At 41.7% G+C, this 22449-nt stretch overlaps 1 protein-coding gene across 3 annotated transcripts; it reads left to right on the top strand.

Moving 5' to 3' along the window:
- Window positions 1–620: 620 nt before the first annotated feature.
- blnk (B cell linker) lies at window positions 621–22030 on the top strand. Of its 3 annotated transcripts, none has more exons than XM_034551335.1 (24): window positions 621–962; window positions 1213–1275; window positions 10498–10544; window positions 13891–13956; window positions 14393–14439; window positions 15893–15930; window positions 16011–16128; window positions 16422–16525; window positions 16677–16749; window positions 16859–16942; window positions 18400–18425; window positions 18516–18544; window positions 18649–18705; window positions 18819–18846; window positions 18932–18983; window positions 19151–19205; window positions 19302–19317; window positions 19435–19465; window positions 19740–19815; window positions 19896–19924; window positions 20649–20704; window positions 20789–20872; window positions 20970–21125; window positions 21573–22030. In XM_034551335.1, the coding sequence occupies exons 1-24, from the start codon at window positions 894–896 to the stop codon at window positions 21687–21689; spliced, it is 1521 nt and encodes a 506-aa protein (XP_034407226.1). In that variant the 5' UTR covers window positions 621–893; the 3' UTR covers window positions 21690–22030. The 3 variants fall into 3 exon arrangements, with proteins under 3 accessions (XP_034407226.1, XP_034407228.1, XP_034407229.1); XM_034551337.1 differs by lacking the exon at window positions 621–962 and adding an exon at window positions 978–1114; XM_034551338.1 differs by lacking the exons at window positions 621–962; window positions 1213–1275; window positions 10498–10544 and adding an exon at window positions 13190–13393.
- Window positions 22031–22449: the final 419 nt, after the last annotated feature.

The following is a 22449-nucleotide window of genomic DNA, read 5'->3' on the forward strand; positions in this document are numbered from 1 at the left end:
GGTGGCCAAAGTCATACATCCAAAAGAAATGCAACGTTAGCTGCTACCAAATTTGTATACAGCATCTTCAATCACAAGTTAGACAACGTCCTCTTTTTTTTTTCAAAGGCTGAGAGACCTGGTACTGCCTGGTACATCCAAAAAATAACAATCAAATTCTCAAATCTAGCATTGTTATTTTTATTTTCAACATATACGACTCAAATTCATTGTCTGTTAAAACTCCCAAAATTCTATTTCATCTTTGGTCTTGATCATATTTAGATTTTATTTTAGATCTCTGTTCTTCCTGAGATGCATAACCACAGTCATAGTCCTGGTATGAGAGATGCTACAACAACAGCAAACAAAAAAACACCCTATTTCCTGGCTTGATGAGAATTTTCCAAAAGTTGATTGAACGAACCCTCTACACGACTCATTAAAGAAAGTGCTGCTATTATTACCACTTCAGCAATCTTTCCCCTCTCTGGTGTCAGAACTCAAATAAGATTACACCGTGGGATGAAAATAAATGTACAATAAATTCACTCTGGCTTGACTGTAAATGAAGCGAGACCCGGAATGGTGAAATATCAAGTCATGCTCTATTATGACACTTTGGTTTCTCAAGACTTTTATATATGACTTTGAGGAAGTCTCTGCTTCCCTTCTGTGGGTCCCCAGATTTGTATTTTATTTCTTAAAAGAATACCATGAATTGCCACATTACTTATGGATGAAGAGGAGGGAGACGGAGAGTATGTCTTGGATTTAATGAGGTGACCTCCCAGCGTGTACTTCTCCCTGTTAAAGCTGGCTGGTGTGTTGGAGCTGCGGTGCGTGACGGGTCAGGCTATTACCGTACTTCCAAAAGCACACTCTTGCTCAGAGGTTCCCTGTCGAGCCAAAAAATGAACCTGCCATCCAGAGAGGAGTTTGAAGGGTGGGACCAGGCGCGAGTAGCCTTCTTTTTGAGCAGGGTGAGTACAAGAAAAAATAGGAGACAAAATAAGGCAGCTACCAGAAAACCCATGCTAATGGACCTATTTCCTAACCATTTAAAAGTTCAGAAGTTCATTCTAGCGAACGTTAATCATGTTTGAGTATTTCTCTTCAGAAATATACAGCTGAAGTAAGTGTAAACATAAATAGGTGGTGACACAAGATGACATTTGTGTAGTTAAATGTGAATTCAGGACAGTAAAAAAACATGTGTTTATTGTTTATCAGAACAAAATGCAGGAATGTGCTGCTGTCGTCAACAGACTGAGGATTAATGGACAAATACTTCTGGTGAGTTACTCCCTCACATTTTCTTTCTTTTACCTGAATTCCCGAGAAAATGCTTGTTCTGTCCCTGCTGCAGTTACATAATCTACTAATCCGATCCGGATCATATCTGGGTTGTGGTTGTGTTAATTTTGCTACTCCAAATACATCAAACTGGACGAATCCTCCCAAGCAATTATAATTATGATATTAAAAACAGCAGATTACATTTTCCTCCAGCTATTTGTGTCAGTTTGGCAAAGTAAATAAAATAAAAAGAAACTTGGTAAAAACCCAGTTTAAAATGCCAAACATTTGTGACATCCTCATAATTATTTTAAAGTCAAATGTATTCAAGGGAGTTTGTTTCTTCCTGTTAAAATATATAATGTTTAGCGTTTCAAATTGCTATTTCTTGAATACATTGAAGTATAAACGTTGCTATGAATTATTAAACTCTGCTTGCAGCGCTGCGAATGTCCAAAGTTGAAAACGGGAGAGTTTACAGGATATGAAACGTGTCTGGTGTAAACCGAGCAGCTCGTATTACTTCCTACACAGAGTGTAATCGGGGGCCGTCCTAATGTGGAAGTCAGTATGTCGGTTGCAACTTCTGCTTTAGAGATTGCCCTTGTTACATCGTGTCCGTCATCGTCACGTTGTGTCCACTCTCTGATGCCTGCTGACACAACGATCTGATGTCTGTGTGTCAGTGGGAGAGAGTAAGAACTGTGAAATGAGACTCGGGGGATAATAAAGCTGTGATCCCTACTATCATTAAATCTGCTTCAGTCTTGAGGGTGAGGATAGAAAGTTGTCTAATGAGGATATGCAGTGAAATAACTGGAGCGTGGGTTTTATAACTTCCTTATACTTTATTTAGTAGTTTGAGGATCCATAATAAAACCTCCGTAATACCTTGGCATGCCCGTCGAAGCATTCCTTCATACGCTTCCTGTTTAAGGCCACTTTTTCTAACAAATGACAGCATCAATCTCTTCTATTCATTATTCACTGACCCTGAGTTGATTCCATTTTAGATAGAACCCCCCCCCCCCCCCCAATAAATATGATCACTGAGGATATAAATGATTAATGTTACAGAGCAGGGGCTTTGATGTGCAAGTTACCAGTGCAGATCAGAAAGATACATATACGTACATGTGTATTGACTAATAGATCCCACAGCTATAGGATGGATTGTGTTGAGTTGTAGTGGATTTTATATATACTTGCACATGTAAATAAGAGAGGTTATGTTTTAAATTAATACATAAAGAAAGTTATGATAATTAATTTGGGATATTCTGAGGAATATTCCGGAGGAATGTATTATGAAACATAAGAGAGGATCACTGTTTTATTATACTAACGACCGAGCATTTGTTCTGGGGAACATGGTTCTACTGGTCTGGAGACTCAAGACAGCCCCGGTCTGGTGCTCCTTGGGAGCTGCAGTCCGTCTGTGGAGAGTTCCTCCTTTCTGGCCACACGATCGTGAACGCTACATGAGTATTATCTTTGCCATTAAATATTGTTAAACTTTAACTCATTGAATCCTGAATTTCCTGCAGCCACGGGACCCAGAGCTTTGAACAAATCTTACAACTGCCATGACATGTTGTCCATTTATGGTCCCCCAGATCATGTGATCTCATGACGTCTCCTCTAGATCCACTGTGAGGTTGGTATATGTGGTTCAGAGTGGAATGTGTCAACAACTATCGAATGGATTGCCGTGACATTTTGTACTGACATTGGATTGCCGTGAAATTTGCTGCAGGTATTCATGGTCCCCAGAGGATCCATACTAAAGGCATTGTGACACCATGCGCATTGGCCTATAACCTATTCATTCAATACTACAGACAAAGTGGACATCTTTTTTCTGTTCCTATCCACACCAGTGGTGTAGCTCTAGGAATGGTAATTTGCTCACTCGGTCCACCACTTTGGTCCAGACTGAAATGGCTCAACAATAATTTGATGGATTTACATGAAATATGTAAATAAATTGACTTCACTTTGAATTATGTACAAATATTCATGGTCCCCATTTAGCACCACAAGCAGGTTGAGATATTTAGTTCTCATGTGGCATATCTCAACATCTACTGAATGGATTGGCACAAAACTGTGTGCGGACATTTCTGATTATCCAGTAATGAATCCTAATGTATTTGGTGATCCCTTAATGCAGTGGTTCTCAAACTTTTAAAAAAAATTCCGTGCCCCAACAAAATTGTAACAAAATGGTCCATGCTGAATTTTTATTGAAATAAAAACTTTTTGTAACTCCTCCATCTGTGTTTTTTTTTAAATAATAGAATAAAGAAAATAGCAATCACTTTCAAGTAAACCAGATTGCTCCATCAGACAAAACAAATAAAAACTTCAATCACTTTGTTAGAACAATGCATATAAAGTTGTGCAAAAAAAAACTAATATTTGGCAAATAGCTTATTGTGGCTGCAATTTACATGTTTGGCACTGAATATATTTTCAAGATAATAACAATAAAGTGCAACCTCTGAAAAACTAAAAGTTCAAATATTTGTCAATAAAGAGTTTTACTGAGTTTTACACTAAATATCTTTACAAAACAATAACAACACAATTAGTGCAGATATGTGTGAGCCATCAAGTTGTATCAGTATTAGTTCAAATTCTCTCAGATTCTCAAAGGAATCAATATCCCCTTGATCGAGTTGCCTGTCCCACATCTCCAGCTTCCCAGTGAAACCACTGATTTAATTCATTCAGCTTTCCAAATATGTCACTGATAGGCCAATTTCATTAGAAATTATACATCAGCAAATTTATAATTTGAATTTGAATTAATACATTTGACTCCAAAAAGTATATGCATATGTAACGTTACAAAGATAAAATAAATGATAAATGAGTCCACCTCCTCTTTGCAGAATAATATGTGCATTGATAATATGTGTACAATTTCAATTGTATTGTACTGTCCTGTATGACATGTAATGCGTATGACGGATTTCTTCTACAACACTTTTCCTCGTGAGAGCCACCGAGCTTCGCTGTGAAGTCATTGAGTGCGGAAAACAGTCGTGCATTCAGGGGTCTTGTTTTTATGAAAATGACCACGCTGATAGCATCGGTCAAAACCTTGTGTAGTTCACGGCACATCTGTCTGGCTGCTAGCGCCTCTCTGTGAATGACAGTGTGTCCATTGCACATTTGGAGACACTCTTGATCAGCGGCTGCAAGCCCTTCCTTTTCCCTGCCATGGTCTGCGCACCATCTGTGCAGAAACCCACAACTCTCCCATTTCAGCCCGTGTTCTGTCAGGTAACTGCTCAGAAGCCTTACGAGCTCTTCATTTACACGTGAGTCGAATAGGAGCTTGGACGCCGCGATCGCGCATGCGCAAGCGTAACCTGTTCACTCCGCAACCGTAGCGTAAACATTTACACATACTTTTGTAATATGTGAAGTTCTCCGCACTGCCCCCCGCACCCCACCTGTAATACCTCAGCGCCCCACTTGAGGGGCGCGCCCCACAGTTTGAGAACCACTGCCTTAATGTGTCCTCTAGCGCCACCATCAGGTCAACATTTAAATTTGTCAAAAACTACATCAAATACAGTCTACAAGTATAGCTTGGGCTATACAAACAGACTGCCATACGCTGCTCTGGGTCAATAGGATCCTGGTAGTTTTAAAGCGCAATATTCAGAGGCGAGAATTTAGCATTTTCGCTTTGTTTATTCCCATGTCTCCCGTGGGTAAAGGCCCTTATAGATGGACAACCTGGTGAATTTGACTATTTAATCAGACACCTTGGTATTATTTGGGGTACTATTGTGACAGAATGATTGAAGATCAACATTTGCAGTGAGTTACAAATAATTTGTGGTGTTGAAACTGGGATGGGGGCAGTCCTTTTGGGGGAATAGAGCTACTGCAGGCAGGATGATCTTGGGGAAGAAGGTTGAGTGGCCCTAAATGTGCATGATTATTAACAATGCAGTAACACAAACAAACAAAAGTGCTCCGATGCTAGCAAGGCTGTCTTTCTAACCTGCATCTTTTGTTTATTTAAATCAACTTGGCTCTTTTTATTAGTGGTTTCCGACAGTAGGGTTAATGATTGATGGAGGTGAAATCGTTTTTACTGGCGAGGTGGTTCGGGGCATTTTTCTTATTTTTTCTGAAGGACAGCATTACAGAAAAAGTTTTAAAGCCGGGGAGTTAGCTGATGGATTGCCTGACCAGTATACTGTAAAGAGAGAGCCTGTGTACATAAAGAGTGATTTGTCTCTTTGTCCTTGTGTGTCGTTGTACCGTGTCCTTACTTACCACATACTTCATCATGTGTGTCAAAGATGGTGGAATATTAACCTACTATGTTAATATTTAATCTGCCTTCTGCTTCCCCAAAGATTTTTGTATTGACAATCTTATCTCTTTACCTTATACAGGTACCTTAAAGTCATTACTGTAAAGGTATTTTTCAGTTTCCGAAATGCTTCATCCCAGAGTTCAGTAGCTGGCACTTTCTACCTCTCCAGTTATGAGTGTTGTTGCCGATTGGAACATCCAGTTCCTCTTCTGTCTTTGACAAACAGCCATGCCGGTGCAGTCGAATGTAAGTTCCTGTTGCAGGAGCATTTTACAACAGCTAAATGTTCTTCTTAATCCGTTTGCCATATGAAGATCAAGGTTGGCATTACGTTTGATTCTCACACCACATCAAAGTTCAAAGTTCCATCAAAGGATCTGTAATTGTATTACAATCATATAGGCAACGTGCATAGAAACATTTAATCAGGACATTGTCATCATATATGAGAACACTATACAAGAGATCTGTCATCCTTATGAAATAGTTCATGTTGAAATCATTACGCAACTATCCACATCCGGTTCATCTGCAATAAACTTAAATAATCCTGCGAATAAGACAACAAGTACGAGCCAATCAGAGGCAGAATTAGTGGATGGGGGGGGAATCAATCAGACTACCATAAATAGCAGGCCGCACAACCGCCAATGGCTGCAGAAGAGGTAATTAATAACACTCTAGCACACTTATTGCTGGCGTGCCATTTGCTGTTTTTACATTATTAAAGGATGAAACGTTTGTCTTTTGGTCACCTTAATTCACAGCAGAAGAGGAAGAATTATAATTGTTTTCTTCTTATGCTAAGTTCTGTTTGACTCATCAGTAACTCAGCATGTGTTTGAGGGCAGAGGGCCTGTACTCGGGCTTTGAATGACATCCAGCAAGTGTGCTGCTGCTGCTGAGCATCGCCTTTAGCTTCCTTTGCATATTCATGCGACGGATATACGGTAGATGGAGCAAAGGTCATTGCAATCGTCAAGAAATAGGCACAAGCGAGAAGGCAACACAGATCTGAGCTGCTATCACACACAACATCGCATTCCACCCACAACGTCTCTTCATTGAGCAGTAAGAATGAGCGGCGGAGGGGAAATTGTTCTGTCTGAGCGGTGGATGTCTTCACTACAGTGTGGACGATAATGACAGTAAGTCGGCACGGCGTACATAGATGAAGGTGTTCTCCATCTCTTTGATGCCGCGTTCGCTCCCACAAGTAGACGGGTTAAAAGAGAGATGTAGTCGATCAGAAGAGCTGTCAGCCTCAATCATTGTGACGCCACTCGCTGGAATGTGGCTGGAAGTCACATTCAAAGTAAAGGACAGCACACATGTTTGGCAAGATACAACACACAGTGGCTTTGTTGTCAGGATACAAATGGTGTTTGCTTTGTAAAACGTATGCAGGCTGTAGTTAAAAACAGAGAGAATAACATATCAGGTTCAACAGAGATTAGGTATAGGAAACACATCCTCAAAGGAGGAAAGAAAAACACCTCAAACCAGAACTGTTCCACTCTTGATTTTGGATCGTTCCTCGTAGATTTGTGAACATGTGGAAAAGAAAAAGTCTCACACAAAACGACAGCCATGAGACTTTGCACAGCTGTCGTGTGAAGGCACCAAAGCTAATTTTGTGGGCATTTATCCGCGAAGCTGTTCTCTCTATCGTGAAATGAAGCTCATTTCGAAGGAAGAATTTAACGAACGAGCCACGCGTCAACACCTCCGAGTGCCGTTCCAAGCGGAACAAGACAAGCCACATGTGAACAAGAAGTGGTCGTTTATGTGCCTGTTTTCATAAGAGGCTGAGATTTCTCACTGACAGAACTGACAAGAAAGGGCTGCACAATGTGTGTACTTGGCAGGTTGTGTGCTTTAAATGTGGAACTGCTGTACCCAGAGTGTTTTTTATTGTTTAGGTCTTAGGTCAGCTGACTCATCATCTGCAGAGATGTCTGAAGCAAAGACCAAAAGGACCTACAGTATATTAATCCAAGGTTACAAGGTTACAGGTTCATAGTAGAACAGGGTTACGCAACAAGATGCAGTTTGTAGTCCCATTTTGTTACATAATAAAAACATAATATATATTAAATGGTGTAGGGTGGAGGAATATGCTAATCTTTAACATATGGAGTATATTTCAGTAGGTTATTTTAGGTACCATGATTTAAACCTGCTACCTGTAGAATCTTTACATGATATATCTTTGAAATTAAGTTGATGGTGTAATCCTTTGACAAAAGCCAAAAATCTGGTAGCATAGCGCTAATGGGGCGTTCACACCAAACGCGTTGCGAATGTTTCACGTGAGTAGATCCCATGCAAAGTCAATGCACAGACGCGAATGGTTGAGAAATTCGACGGGTGTTGCAAAAGATGCGAATGGCGCGTTGCGAAATTTTGTTTGTGAGTCAAGTTAAGTTAACGTAGAGCACGCTCTTTTCCTAAACCCAACTAAGTGTTTTGTTGCCTGAACCTGCCATCCTGTGAAGACTGGAAGTTTATTTTAAAAAGATGCTATGCATGCAATGAGCGTATATTGACACTCTGACTCACTGACACGGGCAAAACTGACACTAGAGGGTTACGTAGATATTCATGGTTTTCCGCTTACCCATATGAATGGGCTGAATGATTTGAAGGACACATGTGTTGGAATTTGTCTCAAGATTCATGGTCCCCAAAGGATGACTCCCATCCTAACATCCTGACTGTTTATCCAGCTCCAAAAAGTTAAATTGTTAAATTGTACAATATTTAGTTTTTTAGTTATCTGCTAAATATTTCCACTAGCCTCAGCTGTACTTTATCTGCTAATTAGCACATGTTAGCATGTTGACAGACTAAACTTGGCATGTTGAACACGAAAAACATTGTACCTGCTATAAAACAGCATGCTAACAAATGGAGCGCCTCACAGAGCTGCTAGCTTAACTGTAGGTTTGAAGTCCTGCTACCACCAGGGGGTGCTAGTGTCAGTTATCTAAATAGTTCACTAAAATAGCAAACAATTCATATCAGGACCAACAAAGCATTCAATCAAACAATCTTCAGCTCAAAAGTTGGCCCTTCGCACACATTGCTATTGACACAAGCCACATCACCGCAAGCAGGAACTCAAGCTAAAAAAAAAGAGTGTAGTTTCCGTGAACAAATGCTAATTGGGCTGTCTGCACGTTATAAAAACGTGTAAAAACTTGAGATGTCATCGAGCGTTGCTTTGAGATGTTTTGACCACAGCACAAAGGAGTGGCTGCAGCTTGTAGAGCTGTTGTGTCTCATTTGAACAAGCACAGACACTCCTATAAATAATTCAATGTAGGAGCGGTGTCTGAGTATCCACCGGGGCTGACTGTTTGATATTTTATTCGGTGTCAAAAGGCTAAATCAGATTTTATACCCATATTCTCCTGTAAGCCAGTGGGACGATCAAGTGTGTGTCTGCGGGGCCACGGTTCAGTTCTTTGAAGGAGGTAAAGCCTTTCATATTAAGCGATCTCACTCTTTGATTTACAAATGATTGAATCACAAGCTCCGCTTAACGGTCTTTCGCTCATTCCTCGAGGTAATGCGTCCTGTTGTTGCGCCCGCGTTTCCCACATTCGCACACCGAGGTAAGATGAGCCGCATCCTCAAATCTCGGATATTATTTAATCCACTATTTAATCCACTGTAGGCATCTTCACAGTCCACCATCACACTGTTGCAGGCGAGATAAAGGACCGCCCATGCATTATTCATATTTAAATTAGTCGTAATAGGCTCACATCTCGTACGCTAGCCTCTCATCACAAGCCCCTCTCTCTGTTTGCTCATTTTTTGAACACTTTACGAACGCCAGCGCGGAAAATATCCGAACTTTCACAAACATTTGTTATCCCCGGATCGTCATCGCGTCACGACAAATATGAAGCAGGGAAGAGACAGGGCGAGTAACGACCCAGAGCGATGAATTATGAATGAGGAGGGGAATACATAATTTAGCGGGATTTTGTTGCATATTTTATGGTAATCATTTCCTTTCATTCGCGAATCACAATTGGCCCAGTGCGGAGCCGACATTAAATGCATACACAAAATCCCAATGCAGCGGGCGGTCGGATAAACTTTTTCTAAGTGCTTGATGATTTAGGAAATTGTGTAATACGGTGGTGTGTGTTTTCAGACACGGGAGCAAACGCTCCACTTGAAGGTCAGCCGCTTTAATCCACAAAATTAAACCTAGGCAACGGCAGCCCAAAAAAAAGCTTCTTTTTATCATTTGGCTTTATCTCTTTTGGACATTGTATCGTCGACTCTGTGTCCTTCATGTCGGTTCATGACTTCTTCAGTTGTTTGCAGATCGCTATTAATGAGCTACACTCAGCACACCAATAGAGGATATTTGATTGTAATCTCCCATCCTTGAGTGTCATGATGTCTTGATGTTGCTGCAGTTTCGAAACAACATCACTAACAATTAAAAGACTGACATGTTTCTCTGTGTTATACATGTATGTAATGTGTGTCATCTGACCCTGTGGCTCCCATGCTGTGCGTACAGTAAGTACCAATAAGGTGCTTCCTCTTCCTTTTTGGTTCAGCTTAAAAATATGACGAGGGCTTCCTGAGAGAACCAAAGTGTGCTGATGGAATTGGGCCTTAGTGAGATGCTGCCCTCTCCTGTTGGCCAGGAGGCGATGCACGACCACCACCAATGTTCTTGTACCACTGCCTTCATACACTGACATGCTCTCATGCTAGTGCTGGGTGCCACGGTGACACATTTGTAACATCACCTCTCCGGCAGGAAATCACCGTGAAATGAGTCATTTTCACGCAACTTGTCACCACGAGTTTACAGTTAGATTTGTGTGATGCTTCCACAGAGCCTGTCCGACAGTGACATGAACCAGTTCAGTCTCATCCACCGACCGTAAGTAAAAGTTTTACACCGCTGTCATCTCACACCTCAATCAAACACCTCCCTGTCTTCTTGGTTTGTCCTCCCTCCTCCCATTCTTCTCTCACCTCCCTTTCGCTTGTTGTCGAGGGAATAAAACACAGGATGCGCTTCATATCCCATGGGATAGTCAGATTATTCATATTTGTATTTATAAGCGTGAATTCTGAGTGACACGATACTGGAAGGAAAAGAGTATAGTATAATATATAAAAACCTATATAGATGACAAGAAGAGAATATCTCAAAAACAAAATGAAAATGTGTGTGTGTGTCAGTCAAAGTGAAACGTAATTTGCAATAAATGTGTATGAACCCTTTTTTAAATTATAATTTAATATAAATAATAAATTACACATTACATTAATTAATTAAAAAATGAAATAAAAAAATACATCTTTGTGTTTAAAAAAATATGTTTCTATTTATGGTTAAATACAAGCTAAAATCATTCCCAAATTGCTTCCTTACGCTTTCATTTTTAAGTTTGCTTAGCCGTGTCTCCACTAATTAAAGTTAAAGTTAGAGTTAAATAATAAATATATTTCCAAGTCTTTCATTGTTTTCTTTCTTTAAACAAAACAAAAATCAATTTCATAATTTTCATTTCAGCACTAATGGTGCAAGTGAAATGTGTTTTATTACAACTGCACAAATACAGCAACTAGAAACTAAACTCAATATTGTCTGTCCTGGGCTTCCATACCTTTCTATTTGAGTTCCTGTTTTGTATGTGTTTATTCAAACGCCTAAATCAGGAAGTAGCATGTCATTGCTTTTAGTACATACTTCAGTTTCCTTTGCATAGTAGTTCGGTTACACACAGTATGTGTGTTCAATTGGGACACACTACTTCCTCATAACATTGCACCTTGAACTTTGACCCTCCTGCTCATATATCAGCTCCGCAGAGGATTGTGAGTCAGAATGACCATAAAACATGTAGGCTTGCACAATGCAAAATACGACCATATACAGGAGGACATCTTGGTATTTTTGGCCTTTGGGACATACTGAATATGTTTCTGTCATACTATATTAAATGGTATTATGGGTATTGGAACACACAGAGGGAATATCCTGCTGTTCTCTTAGACCATGTAGAAAAAGCTATACAGAATGTATACTACTATGTACTACTACTATGTACACAACATTTTCTCTCTCACGTAGCCAGGAATAAACTAAACTTCTTCCCTGGAAATAACGTAGTGGAGGGAAAGGAATTCAAATGTATCATCAGCACATATGTGTCCCTAATGGTTTAATTCCACACCAAATGTTGACGAACGGCTGTCTAAAGACTTTTCTCATTGTGAGTCATAAGCAGCTGGTTCCTTAAAAATCCAAACCTGTTTAATTCTGGGGGCACATTTCTCACCACAGACAGCTCCCTGGTTTCTCCTCCTCTGCTGTGGTTGACTGTGATCAGAGCTAAAACAGACATTTAAAAAAGTCAAGTCAAGATTTCAATACAGTTTTAATAATAATAATATTACATGTTATTTGTATAGCGCTTTAAAGGGAACTCAAGGCACTTTACATGGTAAAAACAAACAATAGAAGCAACAACAAAACAAGAAAGATGACAATGGTGAGAAAATAAATAAAAACTAGTATCACAGGTTAAATGCAGATTTAAATAAATGAGTTTTAAGTGCTGTTTTGAAAGTGACGAGGGGTGGAGAATGTCTGAGGTGCTGGGGGAGAGTTCCAGAGGGTGGGGGCAGCAATGGAGAATGCCCTGTACCCCTAGGTCCGAGGCTTGGACAGAGTAGGCGGGGTAAGGAGGTTGGCGTCTGCAGATCTGAGGTTGCCGGTATGAGATGAGGATAATCTTGGACTGGATTCTTTGCTGTATGGGGAGCCAGTGGAGCTTTTGAAGGACTGGGGTGATGTGGTCTGTGGTGAGAAAGGGTTAAAGTTAATAAGATAAAAACAACTCCCAGACCGTACAACACAAGGCAGCCACGCACTAAAGCATACCCTGCTTTATGGTCTATTTGACAAAAAAATTGACCATAGTTTACTAAATGAACATCATGCTGTATTGAAGAAGACTTGAAACTAGCAATTGAGAACATAAACACATGTTCACAATGTTTACTGAGGGAATCAAGTGAGAAGTAACTTAACAATTATTGATTTAGTAGACTTTACAACTATGCAATCAGACTTATTTTTGCAACCAGAGGAGTTGCCCCCTGCTGGCCACTAGAAATAATGCAAATTTAAGCCACATTGGCTTCACTTTTCAGACGAAATAGCAGAGAGTGCTTGGGTGACTATTGTGGGTGGGGGCTGTTCAAATATGCCCATGTGAATCTGAAGGCCTCAGACAGTGATCCCATTCAGGTGGTATATGTAGACCGGTGGCTATTATCAACATTTGAAATGGGAAGGAAGTGGGATTGAAGAGGGTCAGGAGAGATGTGATGCAACAGGTTTACTCACTGAAATCTGTTGTTGAGTGTGTGTTTGTGTGCGCGTGTGTGTGTGTGTGTGTGTGTGTGTGTGTGTGTGTGTGTGTGTGCGTGCGTGCGTGCGTGCGTGCGTGCGTGCGTGCGTGCGTGCGTGCGTGTGTGTGTGTGTATGAGAGTAAGAGGTGGAAACGGGAAGTGATTTTTTTCTCCTGCAGAGGATGGTCAGAATTGAACTCCCTCCTCTCCTCTATAACAAAGACGTGACTCGTAGACAGTAACAGTCACATAGCTGCAAACACTCCAGCAGCACACACCTAATGCATGAGAGGACTCTAAGATGTTAAGCATGAATATGGATACGTTAAGTAAACTCGCTGCTCCTGCCACGGCAAAGATTCGGTAAGGAGTTCGGTTTACTGATATTTTGCTCCCAAGTGGCAATGACACAATTGTTTTTTTAATTCCTGCTTTTTTCTATATATATATATATATATATATATATATATATATATATATATATATACATATATATATATATATATATATATATATATACATTGTATATATTAATGTGGTGCTTTGGACAAAAAGTGAACGACAACTTCTTTACATTTTTTAAAGCAATTTGGTGTCAACAACTTTCCTCTGCAAGCAAGAAAAGGTTCAAACTTGGGCAAAAATGTTTTTCTGTTTAGTATAAAAAAAATCAATGCTTTTAACATTACATAAATCAGAACTTAAACCCAAACCTTGTCAGAAAAGCGACATAGCAGAGAATTGAAAACAAAATATGGAGTGACATTTTCCCTAAGCACCCTTTAATGCTGACAATGGCTACGTAAATGTTCAATTTTCTCCCGAGGTCTTGTTTCTGAATGACAAATCGTGTTTTCCAGGCAGCTTCAAAAGATTGTCCAAGACATCAAGAAGAATGATGGCAGCTTGCTGAACAAACTGAGGAGGTCAGTCTCTGAAAATCTCACGCTCCTCTTCGCTGCCCTCTTTGCACGCCACGCTAATTACCGGGAGCCAGATGCCCGATGCCTCTGCTTGGCGCATGTATGCATCATTAGTGAATGTCAATTCCTCTTTCACAAACCGACGGGGTAAGAGTCGGACCCAGAGACCAAAAATAACATAAACAGGTGGCTGTTTCGATTTCCTTTCCTGAAATGAGTCCCCTTGAAGGACAGATGCTGTAGTGACACACGTTGTACAGAACCACTGATTCTTGCCCTGTCTGCTCGACTCGAGGCGCTCAGCGGTCCTGCCAACTGCCTTTCACAGCGCAGGTGTCTGCCGAGACGTATGTGTGTTCAAATTAGGAGGTCTCTCACAAAGTGTTGTGTGAAGCCATTCATTGCCTGCTGCTGATGTCAGTGTCTCTCTGTACGGCAGGCTGAAGAGCAAGCCGCTTCCAAAAGTGCCTGCGAGAGATTACAGAGGTAAGAACTGGAATGCTCTCCCATGAAAAATATACATAATAACAAGAATAATAACAATGACATCCACCTGTGTTCAAGTCTGTCTTGTGATGATGCTCAGATGCCGATGTGTACAGTGAAAGTCACTGGGATCGTCCGAGTGGGCCTTTCCAAAGTTACGGTCTTCAGTACAGAATCCACTGCCTTTGCTCACTTCACACCGACACGCAGCTATGCAAGGGAACGTGGTTGGAAACCGAGTGGACATTTTGGACTCAAAGGAGCGTAACTGTAGAAGACACCCACTTGAATTGTTGATTCCCGGCATGTATTTTTACGTAGAGCGAGGACGGTGGATGTGGTCCCCGTCTCTTTGGAATGGTGTTAGTGTGGGAAGGGGATCCTTAAATATCCACTATGGAACGGACACATATAACATATGGGGCATGCGAGGGAGAGAGCAGAGAAGTTTGTATTTCTACAACCCAGTCTGATAATTGCACACCAGCAACACAACATGTGTTTGAGGAGTGTATTCATCTTCCTCCCCACACAAACATCATATTACAGGGTACAAAGAACATGAAGAGGAATCACTTTCTTCCACAGATCTTTTCAAATACAGTTAAAGGACCCAAAGCAAAATCATCCGTTGGGCAGCATGTTTTATACAGAGTAGAATATTATAATATGTATACTGTATAATACATGAATATTATTACTGATGCTTTATTATGTGTAACGGCACAGTTATTCCAGTCATACCGCATCATATTTTGTACACTGGTCAAATGTTTTTTAAGCAAATTCTTGCACAACTAGTAGCTCGCAGTTGGAACTGTGTGTGAAAAGTGGCATATTTCCTTTTGGCGTGTCGTGGAGTAGATGTATTAAGTCAAATATTGGGATGCTCAAGTATTGCACAAGTATTGTAAGTACAGCAGATGTACTTCCACCCCTAGATGTTAAGATGTTCTGCTTATTTCACTAATTATGGCGATAATGTTGTTGGCTGAGTAGTTTTACCCTTGCAGTTTGCACTTTTCTTCTACATCCTCTCGTATCGGCCTTCTCCTCTACATCTGTTTCATCTCAGCCTGAAAAAAAAGCCTCCATTCTTATGAAATATCCAAATAAATAAATAATTTAGTTTAAACACTGCAAGTGAACTTCAGGGAACAAGTATGCCCCTTTGCACCTGTTTCCAGATGTTGTTTCGAGAAACACGCTTCTGCAATGAAACTGCATGAAGAAAAATAAAAAATTATGTCACTTATTCAATAATTCAAGAGGTGAGGAGATGCGATCCGCTGGTTCCTCAACCGTGGGCTTGACTCTAAAATTAGAGAATGTGCTCTGACACCTGCTCGGGTGAATTTAATGCTGGTGTTTGATGCCGGGTTTAACAAAATGCACAATTTGCTGTTCACATTTCTCCGTCGTTGTAAAGAAAATCCCTTTTAAATGTTCACAGATGACAGGGAAGATGGTGAACTGTCTGATACGGACTACGTAAGTTGAGGTATCCGTGATTGGTGGGTAGTTTAAAGTGTTGTTTTTGCCTGGCGTAATGACAAACATGTTGTTGCCAGGATAACGACGCGTATGTGGATCCCCGCGAGGACCAGGACGACAGCTACGAGCCTCCTCCCAGCCACAGGGCCTTCACCACGACTCCCTCTGCCCCCTTCTCGAGGGGGGAGTATCTCGGTGGGTAACGGTCACCTGACGGGGAAGAACTGTAACTGGAATTTATTTTTCCACCACGAATGGCCACCGAAACTCTTCCTCTCCTCGTGGTGGAATTCAAAACTCCTTTTTTTGCACACAGTTTCTGTTCTTCAACAACTTCTCCTTTACAGCGATGGCTCTCTCCTCCAGCTGGAGTCGCATTGCTCTCCGCTTGACACCGTTGAGCCAAAGCCACAATACACAGGGGGGAGGGGGACCTCAAGAATGGAGCTTCATGCAAATGCTGTCACCCTTCTGCTTCTCCTTTCCAGACAACCACCGTCACCGGCCCTGCCGGCCGCCCAGAAAGCCCCTCCGCCCAGGCAAAGACTCCAAGCAACTGCCCCCTGAACCCACTCAGCAGGGGAGCGATGAAGTAAAGCAACTTCCCCTATACCTCACACATAGCTTGCAAAAAAACTCTCCCACAAACGCTGCCGTGTGTCTTGGGAGAATTTCCCCATATCATGTGCATTGCTAAATACCTTACGATGAGTGCGGACGGTTGACGATGTGTCACTTTGCAGGACTACATCGATCCCGACTGCAGCAACGACGACGACGACAACTACGTGGAGCCCGCGGGGAATCCGTCCTCCAGTAAGATACATACCGGAAAAGAGACGAGGCAGAGTTTTTGATTAGAGGATATGAAAAGGAAACTAATAAATATAATGATAATGATGAGAACCTTTGTGCGTCTATACAGATCCTGTGATGCATGGTGGGGGCAGAGCAGGGAGGGAGCATCCCATGTTGCACACACCTTTACCAGAGCGTCCACCCAGTCCCGGTAGGTACGACAGTCATCGAGACTCTCTCTGTGGAATACACCCCTCTGAAAATGTAATGTAACACGAGAAAAAACTGGGATGTATTTAACCGGTTGCCAATTTGACCATGTACCTGCAAGCGTGGTGATGTTAGAATAAGACATGAATTTGAGTAAAACAATTTAGTGAGTGGATGGTGGCCACGCTAGCGGCTCTGTGAGTTTTAGCATGCTAACATTTTCTAACTAGAACTAAACATTGAAAGTCATTAGTCTTGCAGGTTTTTAACAGCAGGCAACCTCCGGTTCGGAAAGGTGAAGCCAACGTGGAGTCGCCTTAAATTTGCATTCTTTCAAACGGCCATCAGGGGGCAGCTCTTCTGATTGCAAAAAGAAGTCTGATTGTATAGACGTCTATGAGAAAAGGACTTCGCTCTTAATTTATTCCCTCAGTACACATTGTAAACTTGACTTTATGGTCTCAATCTCTAGTTTCAAGTCTTCTTCAATGCAGCATAAATGATGGTACTATTTAGAGTCAAATAGACCATAAACATGGCTATGCTTTAGGGCGGGGCTACATTGGGATTGACAGGTCGCTACAACGTCTGGGAGTTGTCTGTGTTTTCATATCACAACTTGAAGCTTTCACAGTGTGTTTTCAGTTCATGAATATAAATTGCAACATTTTGGTCACCTAAAAATGTTTAACATGGCAGCGACCAAAAACCAAGATGTGACGGACAAAATGCCAAACTTATGGATTCAAACTGGAAGTCCACAAACCAATGGGTGACGTCACCGCAACGACATACCCTTCATATACGAGATCTATGTTATTTGGCCATAAACAAAAGTATTGGACCAATTAAAATTCTGACTTGATGATGGCGCCAGATAAAACATTATGGAATTATCAAAGTCATTACAATTAATTATGGGAGAAGGCATGTAACCATGTACCGCATGTCACAGTAATCCTTCAGATGTGTGATGAATATGACGTTTCACTCATGTCAACATCATAAAGGAAGAATGAATGTCCGTACAAAGTTTTGCGCCACCCATTAACATAGATCAAGAGATATTTCCCTGGATGAGTGAGCATTTGTAAGGATTCATCCTCTCGGGACAATGAATATCTGTACACCATTGAAGCCCCTTTAATAATTGTTAAGTGGTGGCCCGACCAACACTGTCATGTTGCCAGAATGGATAAACATGGAATGGAAAGAAGAAAAAAAGAGTGCCTCCATTGCGTCTGCAATAATGAATGAACAGATTACAGGCCTATGCATGAAAGGTCTTTGTAAATACATGACAATGAGAGACAGAGAAAAGCAGTTAGCCCAAACACACACACACACAAAGAAATGCCCAAGGGCAGATTCTGCTGCATGCTGAAGACATGTTTGAAGAAAACCAGAGGCCTTTGTGAAACTGCAGTATGTCTAATTCTGGCTTTGGTTTCTTTTCAGACTTTTATGAAGTTCCTGACAAAGAGGTATGCTTTTAAGTTGCCACGTATTTTTCAAAGTGCATTTACATGTAGAACTCATCGTGGTTTTTCGTTTAATGGCGGCTCTTTTTGCAGGGAAACTCATTATCTCTTCCAGCAAGCAGGTCAGTGAGAGACTGGTAATTGCATAGAAGTACAATACAAGATGACAGTCTTTTTTAGAAAGACCTTTTCAGCTGCAGTCTGAGACCAATTTGTTCCCTTGCAGACTGTGTCCAAGCCCCACAACACAGTCGCATTCTCTGCCACCAATGCCAAGCCCCAGGTAGGTGCGAACTTTTAATTCCAGAGGCCTGGAAGATGCGTCGCCGAGTGCCGCCCTCTGTCTGTGCCTTCCCACTCAACCACACTAACGATTAGTTGCGTTTCTGTCTTCAGAGGGAACACGAGGAGATCGCCCACTGCTGTAAGTGCCGTGTTTTGCAGAGATTCAACGTGTGCTGCGCAGTTAGGATGACGCAGACTCATTGGCATTGTGAATATTTTTCCAGGTCCGGGAACCTTCGGAGGACGATGAATATGAAGTCTGTGATCCAGGGGACCGTGAGTATGAAATCAAAGGCCGCCAGCATGAATCGCTCTGACATGTTACGCCATCAGGATGATGGCCAGAAAGATGCATTTCTCTACAGTGACTGGACAACAGTAAGATGATTTGCCAAAGCCGTCCCAATAACTGGCAGATCACTTGTCCATGTGTGCTCCTCTAGGTTCCAGTGATAAACCTGCAGACGGCCCTTCTCCACCAAAACCTTTTTCCAGAGAGTAGGCGTCACTCAGCCAAATATGTTTTCTAATTATATATCTGTTAAGGAAGGGAATAACTGCATGTCTGATCATCTCTTTTTTTTCTCCCAACAGGTCACCAAAACCACCGGTAGGAAGCACTCTGAACACAATGAATACTTGTCTTTAATGATTTACTGATATGTCAACATGAATGTGCTTATGTTTATGTTGCCAAAAATCATTAAATGTTTTTGTTTTTTTGCAGAGGCCAGATTTAAAACCTAGGGAATTTGACAGTAAGTGTTGACATTAAATCAGATACTATGTACTCATTATTATTATTACTCCAGAGCTTTTATTAAATGTTGGGAAATTAGCGCTGCAAATTGCTTTCTGGATTTCTTTTAGCACCATTTAGTGTCGAATAATTATCTAATTCCAAACGCATGATGCGCATACGCCGACGACCTAAAGTACAAGTCATTTAAGATTTCCCACATTTAAAACTCTAAACTAAAACAACATTTTCATCGACTGCAGCCTGATCACCACGCGTCTGGTTCTCCACAGGGCGAACGCTGCCGGTGATGAGGATCGAACAGAAGCTCCCGCAAAAAGCTTTCACACTGGACACGAAACGGCCAAAGTAAGACGCGCCTGCAGTTTGTGGGGAAGGGCCGAGGAAAAATAGCCTTTAATCGCCTCTGTTTGTGGTCTCTCTTGCAGGATTCCCTTTCCACAGTTGACCCCCCCCAGTGAGTACAGCTCCTGCTCGAGTCTCTCAGCAGGCCATCAGCCAAGCACAGGAGGAGTTGTTTTTAACTCTCAGAAATACCTACTTTATAGAGAACCTATGGAAGCCCATTCTTCTGAGATAAAAAAAATAAAGATCCTGTAAATCATTATAATTAGATCTCAAAAATAATGACTTAGCATCTCATAATTATGACTTACTATCTCATCGTTAACGCGGACTAAAGGCGGGGCCTAAGAAAGCAGAGTAGGGAAGCCATGGTGAAGAAAAGATTAAGATCCTGTAAGTCATAATGATGAAACAGTATCTCATAATTATGAGATAGTAAGTCATATAAGATAGTAAGTCCTAATTCTGAGTTGCTAAGTATGAGATACAGCATCAACATTTTAAGATCCTGTAAGTCGAAATGATGAGAGTAAGTCAAAATGATAAGATAGTAAGTCGAAATTATGAAATGGTAAATCAAAATTAGAAGACTGTATCTTATAATTATGAGATAGTAAGTCATGTAAGATAGTAAGTAATAATTATGATATGCTAAGTATGATATACTATCTACATGATCAACATTTTAAGATCCTGTAAGTCAAAATGATGATAGTAAGTCATAATTCTGAGATGCTAAGTATGAGCAATTTTGTCATCAAAGTGTTAGAAATGGGCTTCTATAAGAACCCCCGAGACCCCCATTATCGTAAAGCGCGTGTCCCTTGTTGCCCCAGGGCCAGCCGACAGAGGAAGCGTGTCTGCTGAGAACGGCTCGCCAGACCAAGACAAGGTGTGCTCTCGTAAAGCAGAACAAACCAACCCAGCGAGCCACATTCACGCAACAAGTCCTCCTCTCCGTTTACTGTCATTTCAGGACGCAGACATCGATAAGAAGCCCTGGTACGGCGGCGCATGTGACCGCAAGACCGCCGACGACGCCTTGTGTCGCTCCAGCAGGGTGAGAACCGTACGGCTATCATTCAAACGAGGGCGGTCCGTGCTTTGTCTCCCGGTAAACCAACCAACCAACCCCTGCCTGGGGGTTTCTGTTTCAGGGCGGGGCGTTCATGGTGAGGAAGAGCTCCGGGCAGGACGCACAGCAGCCGTACACGCTGGTGGTGTTCTACAAGGGCCGGGTGTACAACATCCCGATCCGCTTCATAGCGGCCACGCAGCAGTACGCTCTGGGGCGAGAGAAGAAGGGGGAGGAGGTACAGAGGAGGGCTGTTGGGTTTTGTTGGACCGTCTACGGGTATTTAACAACTGCAGAAAGAGCTGTTTGTTAGGATTAGGGTCGTCAGTTATAAAGTGTACATGCAGGCTGAAAAGGCATCTGAAACAACAGCTACACCAAAGGACACCAACAACTGTAAATGTGACACATTGCATTGTGGGAGTTGAGAGAACATTTTGCAGTGTTGTGCTTAACACGCACTCAAATCAAGAAGTCAAAGTGGACTAAATGTATAAAAGGTGGAATGCTTAGTTTTACTGACATGTATTACACGTTTATACCCATACATAATCAACTCCGTCACAAGACTCCCCTCTTCCCTCCCTCGCTCCCCTTTAAAATATTTAGAGCAAACACAAATGGCTCATGAAGACAATTTTGTTGATTGCACTGACACTTAAAAGTTCCTCCTCTCTCTTCGCAGCATTTCAGCAGCGTCTGCCACATCATCGAGAACCACCAGAGGACTCCTCTGGTGCTGATTGATAGCCAGAGCAACGCCAAGGACACCACCATGCTGCGCTTCCCCACGAGGCCCTAGATTGGCCCTCGCCAAAGCTCCACGCAACTCCACCTGCTGCGTCTGACAAGACTATCGTTTACAGGCCTCGTCGTCTCTCCCCCTCCAGTGTCGAGATCCCCGCCTGCACTGCTGGCCATGCAGAGCCAAAGTAGCGCCGACGCAGATTACTTTTTATTATGATGGTTGTTCTTATTTTTAATGCTTAGTCAGTAAACGGTGTGTGAAAATAAATGCAAAGGAAGGAGACAGCATTGATGAAGCTGGTAGAATATTTATTTATGACAGCAATACTGTATGTTGGGGGAGCCCAAGATTGTATATTTTTGTTTTATTAAAAAAAGTTTTTTTTTTTAAAAACATTACTTGTGTTTTATGACTCCAGCTCGCATCACAAAAAACACCACTGTGGACCAACAAACAGGCTTGTTTATTGGTCTGGTCAACAAGTAATGCTCTCATACCCACATTTTGTTGCATAACAAGAATTCCTAGGCACTCGGTGAGAACTCAGCAGGAATATTTTTTACATATTTGTACCTCTATCTGGACACAATTATAAATCTTTATGTAAATTGCAGAGAGCGCGTGCGTGCGCACACACACACACACACACACACACACACACACACACACACACACACACACACACACACACACACACACACACACACACACACACACACACACACACACACACACACACACACACACACACACACACACACACACACACACACACACACACACACACACACACACACACACACACACACACACA

Source organism: Cyclopterus lumpus, chromosome 15 (assembly GCF_009769545.1).
Source record: "Cyclopterus lumpus isolate fCycLum1 chromosome 15, fCycLum1.pri, whole genome shotgun sequence".
Taxonomy (NCBI): Eukaryota; Metazoa; Chordata; class Actinopteri; order Perciformes; family Cyclopteridae; genus Cyclopterus; species Cyclopterus lumpus.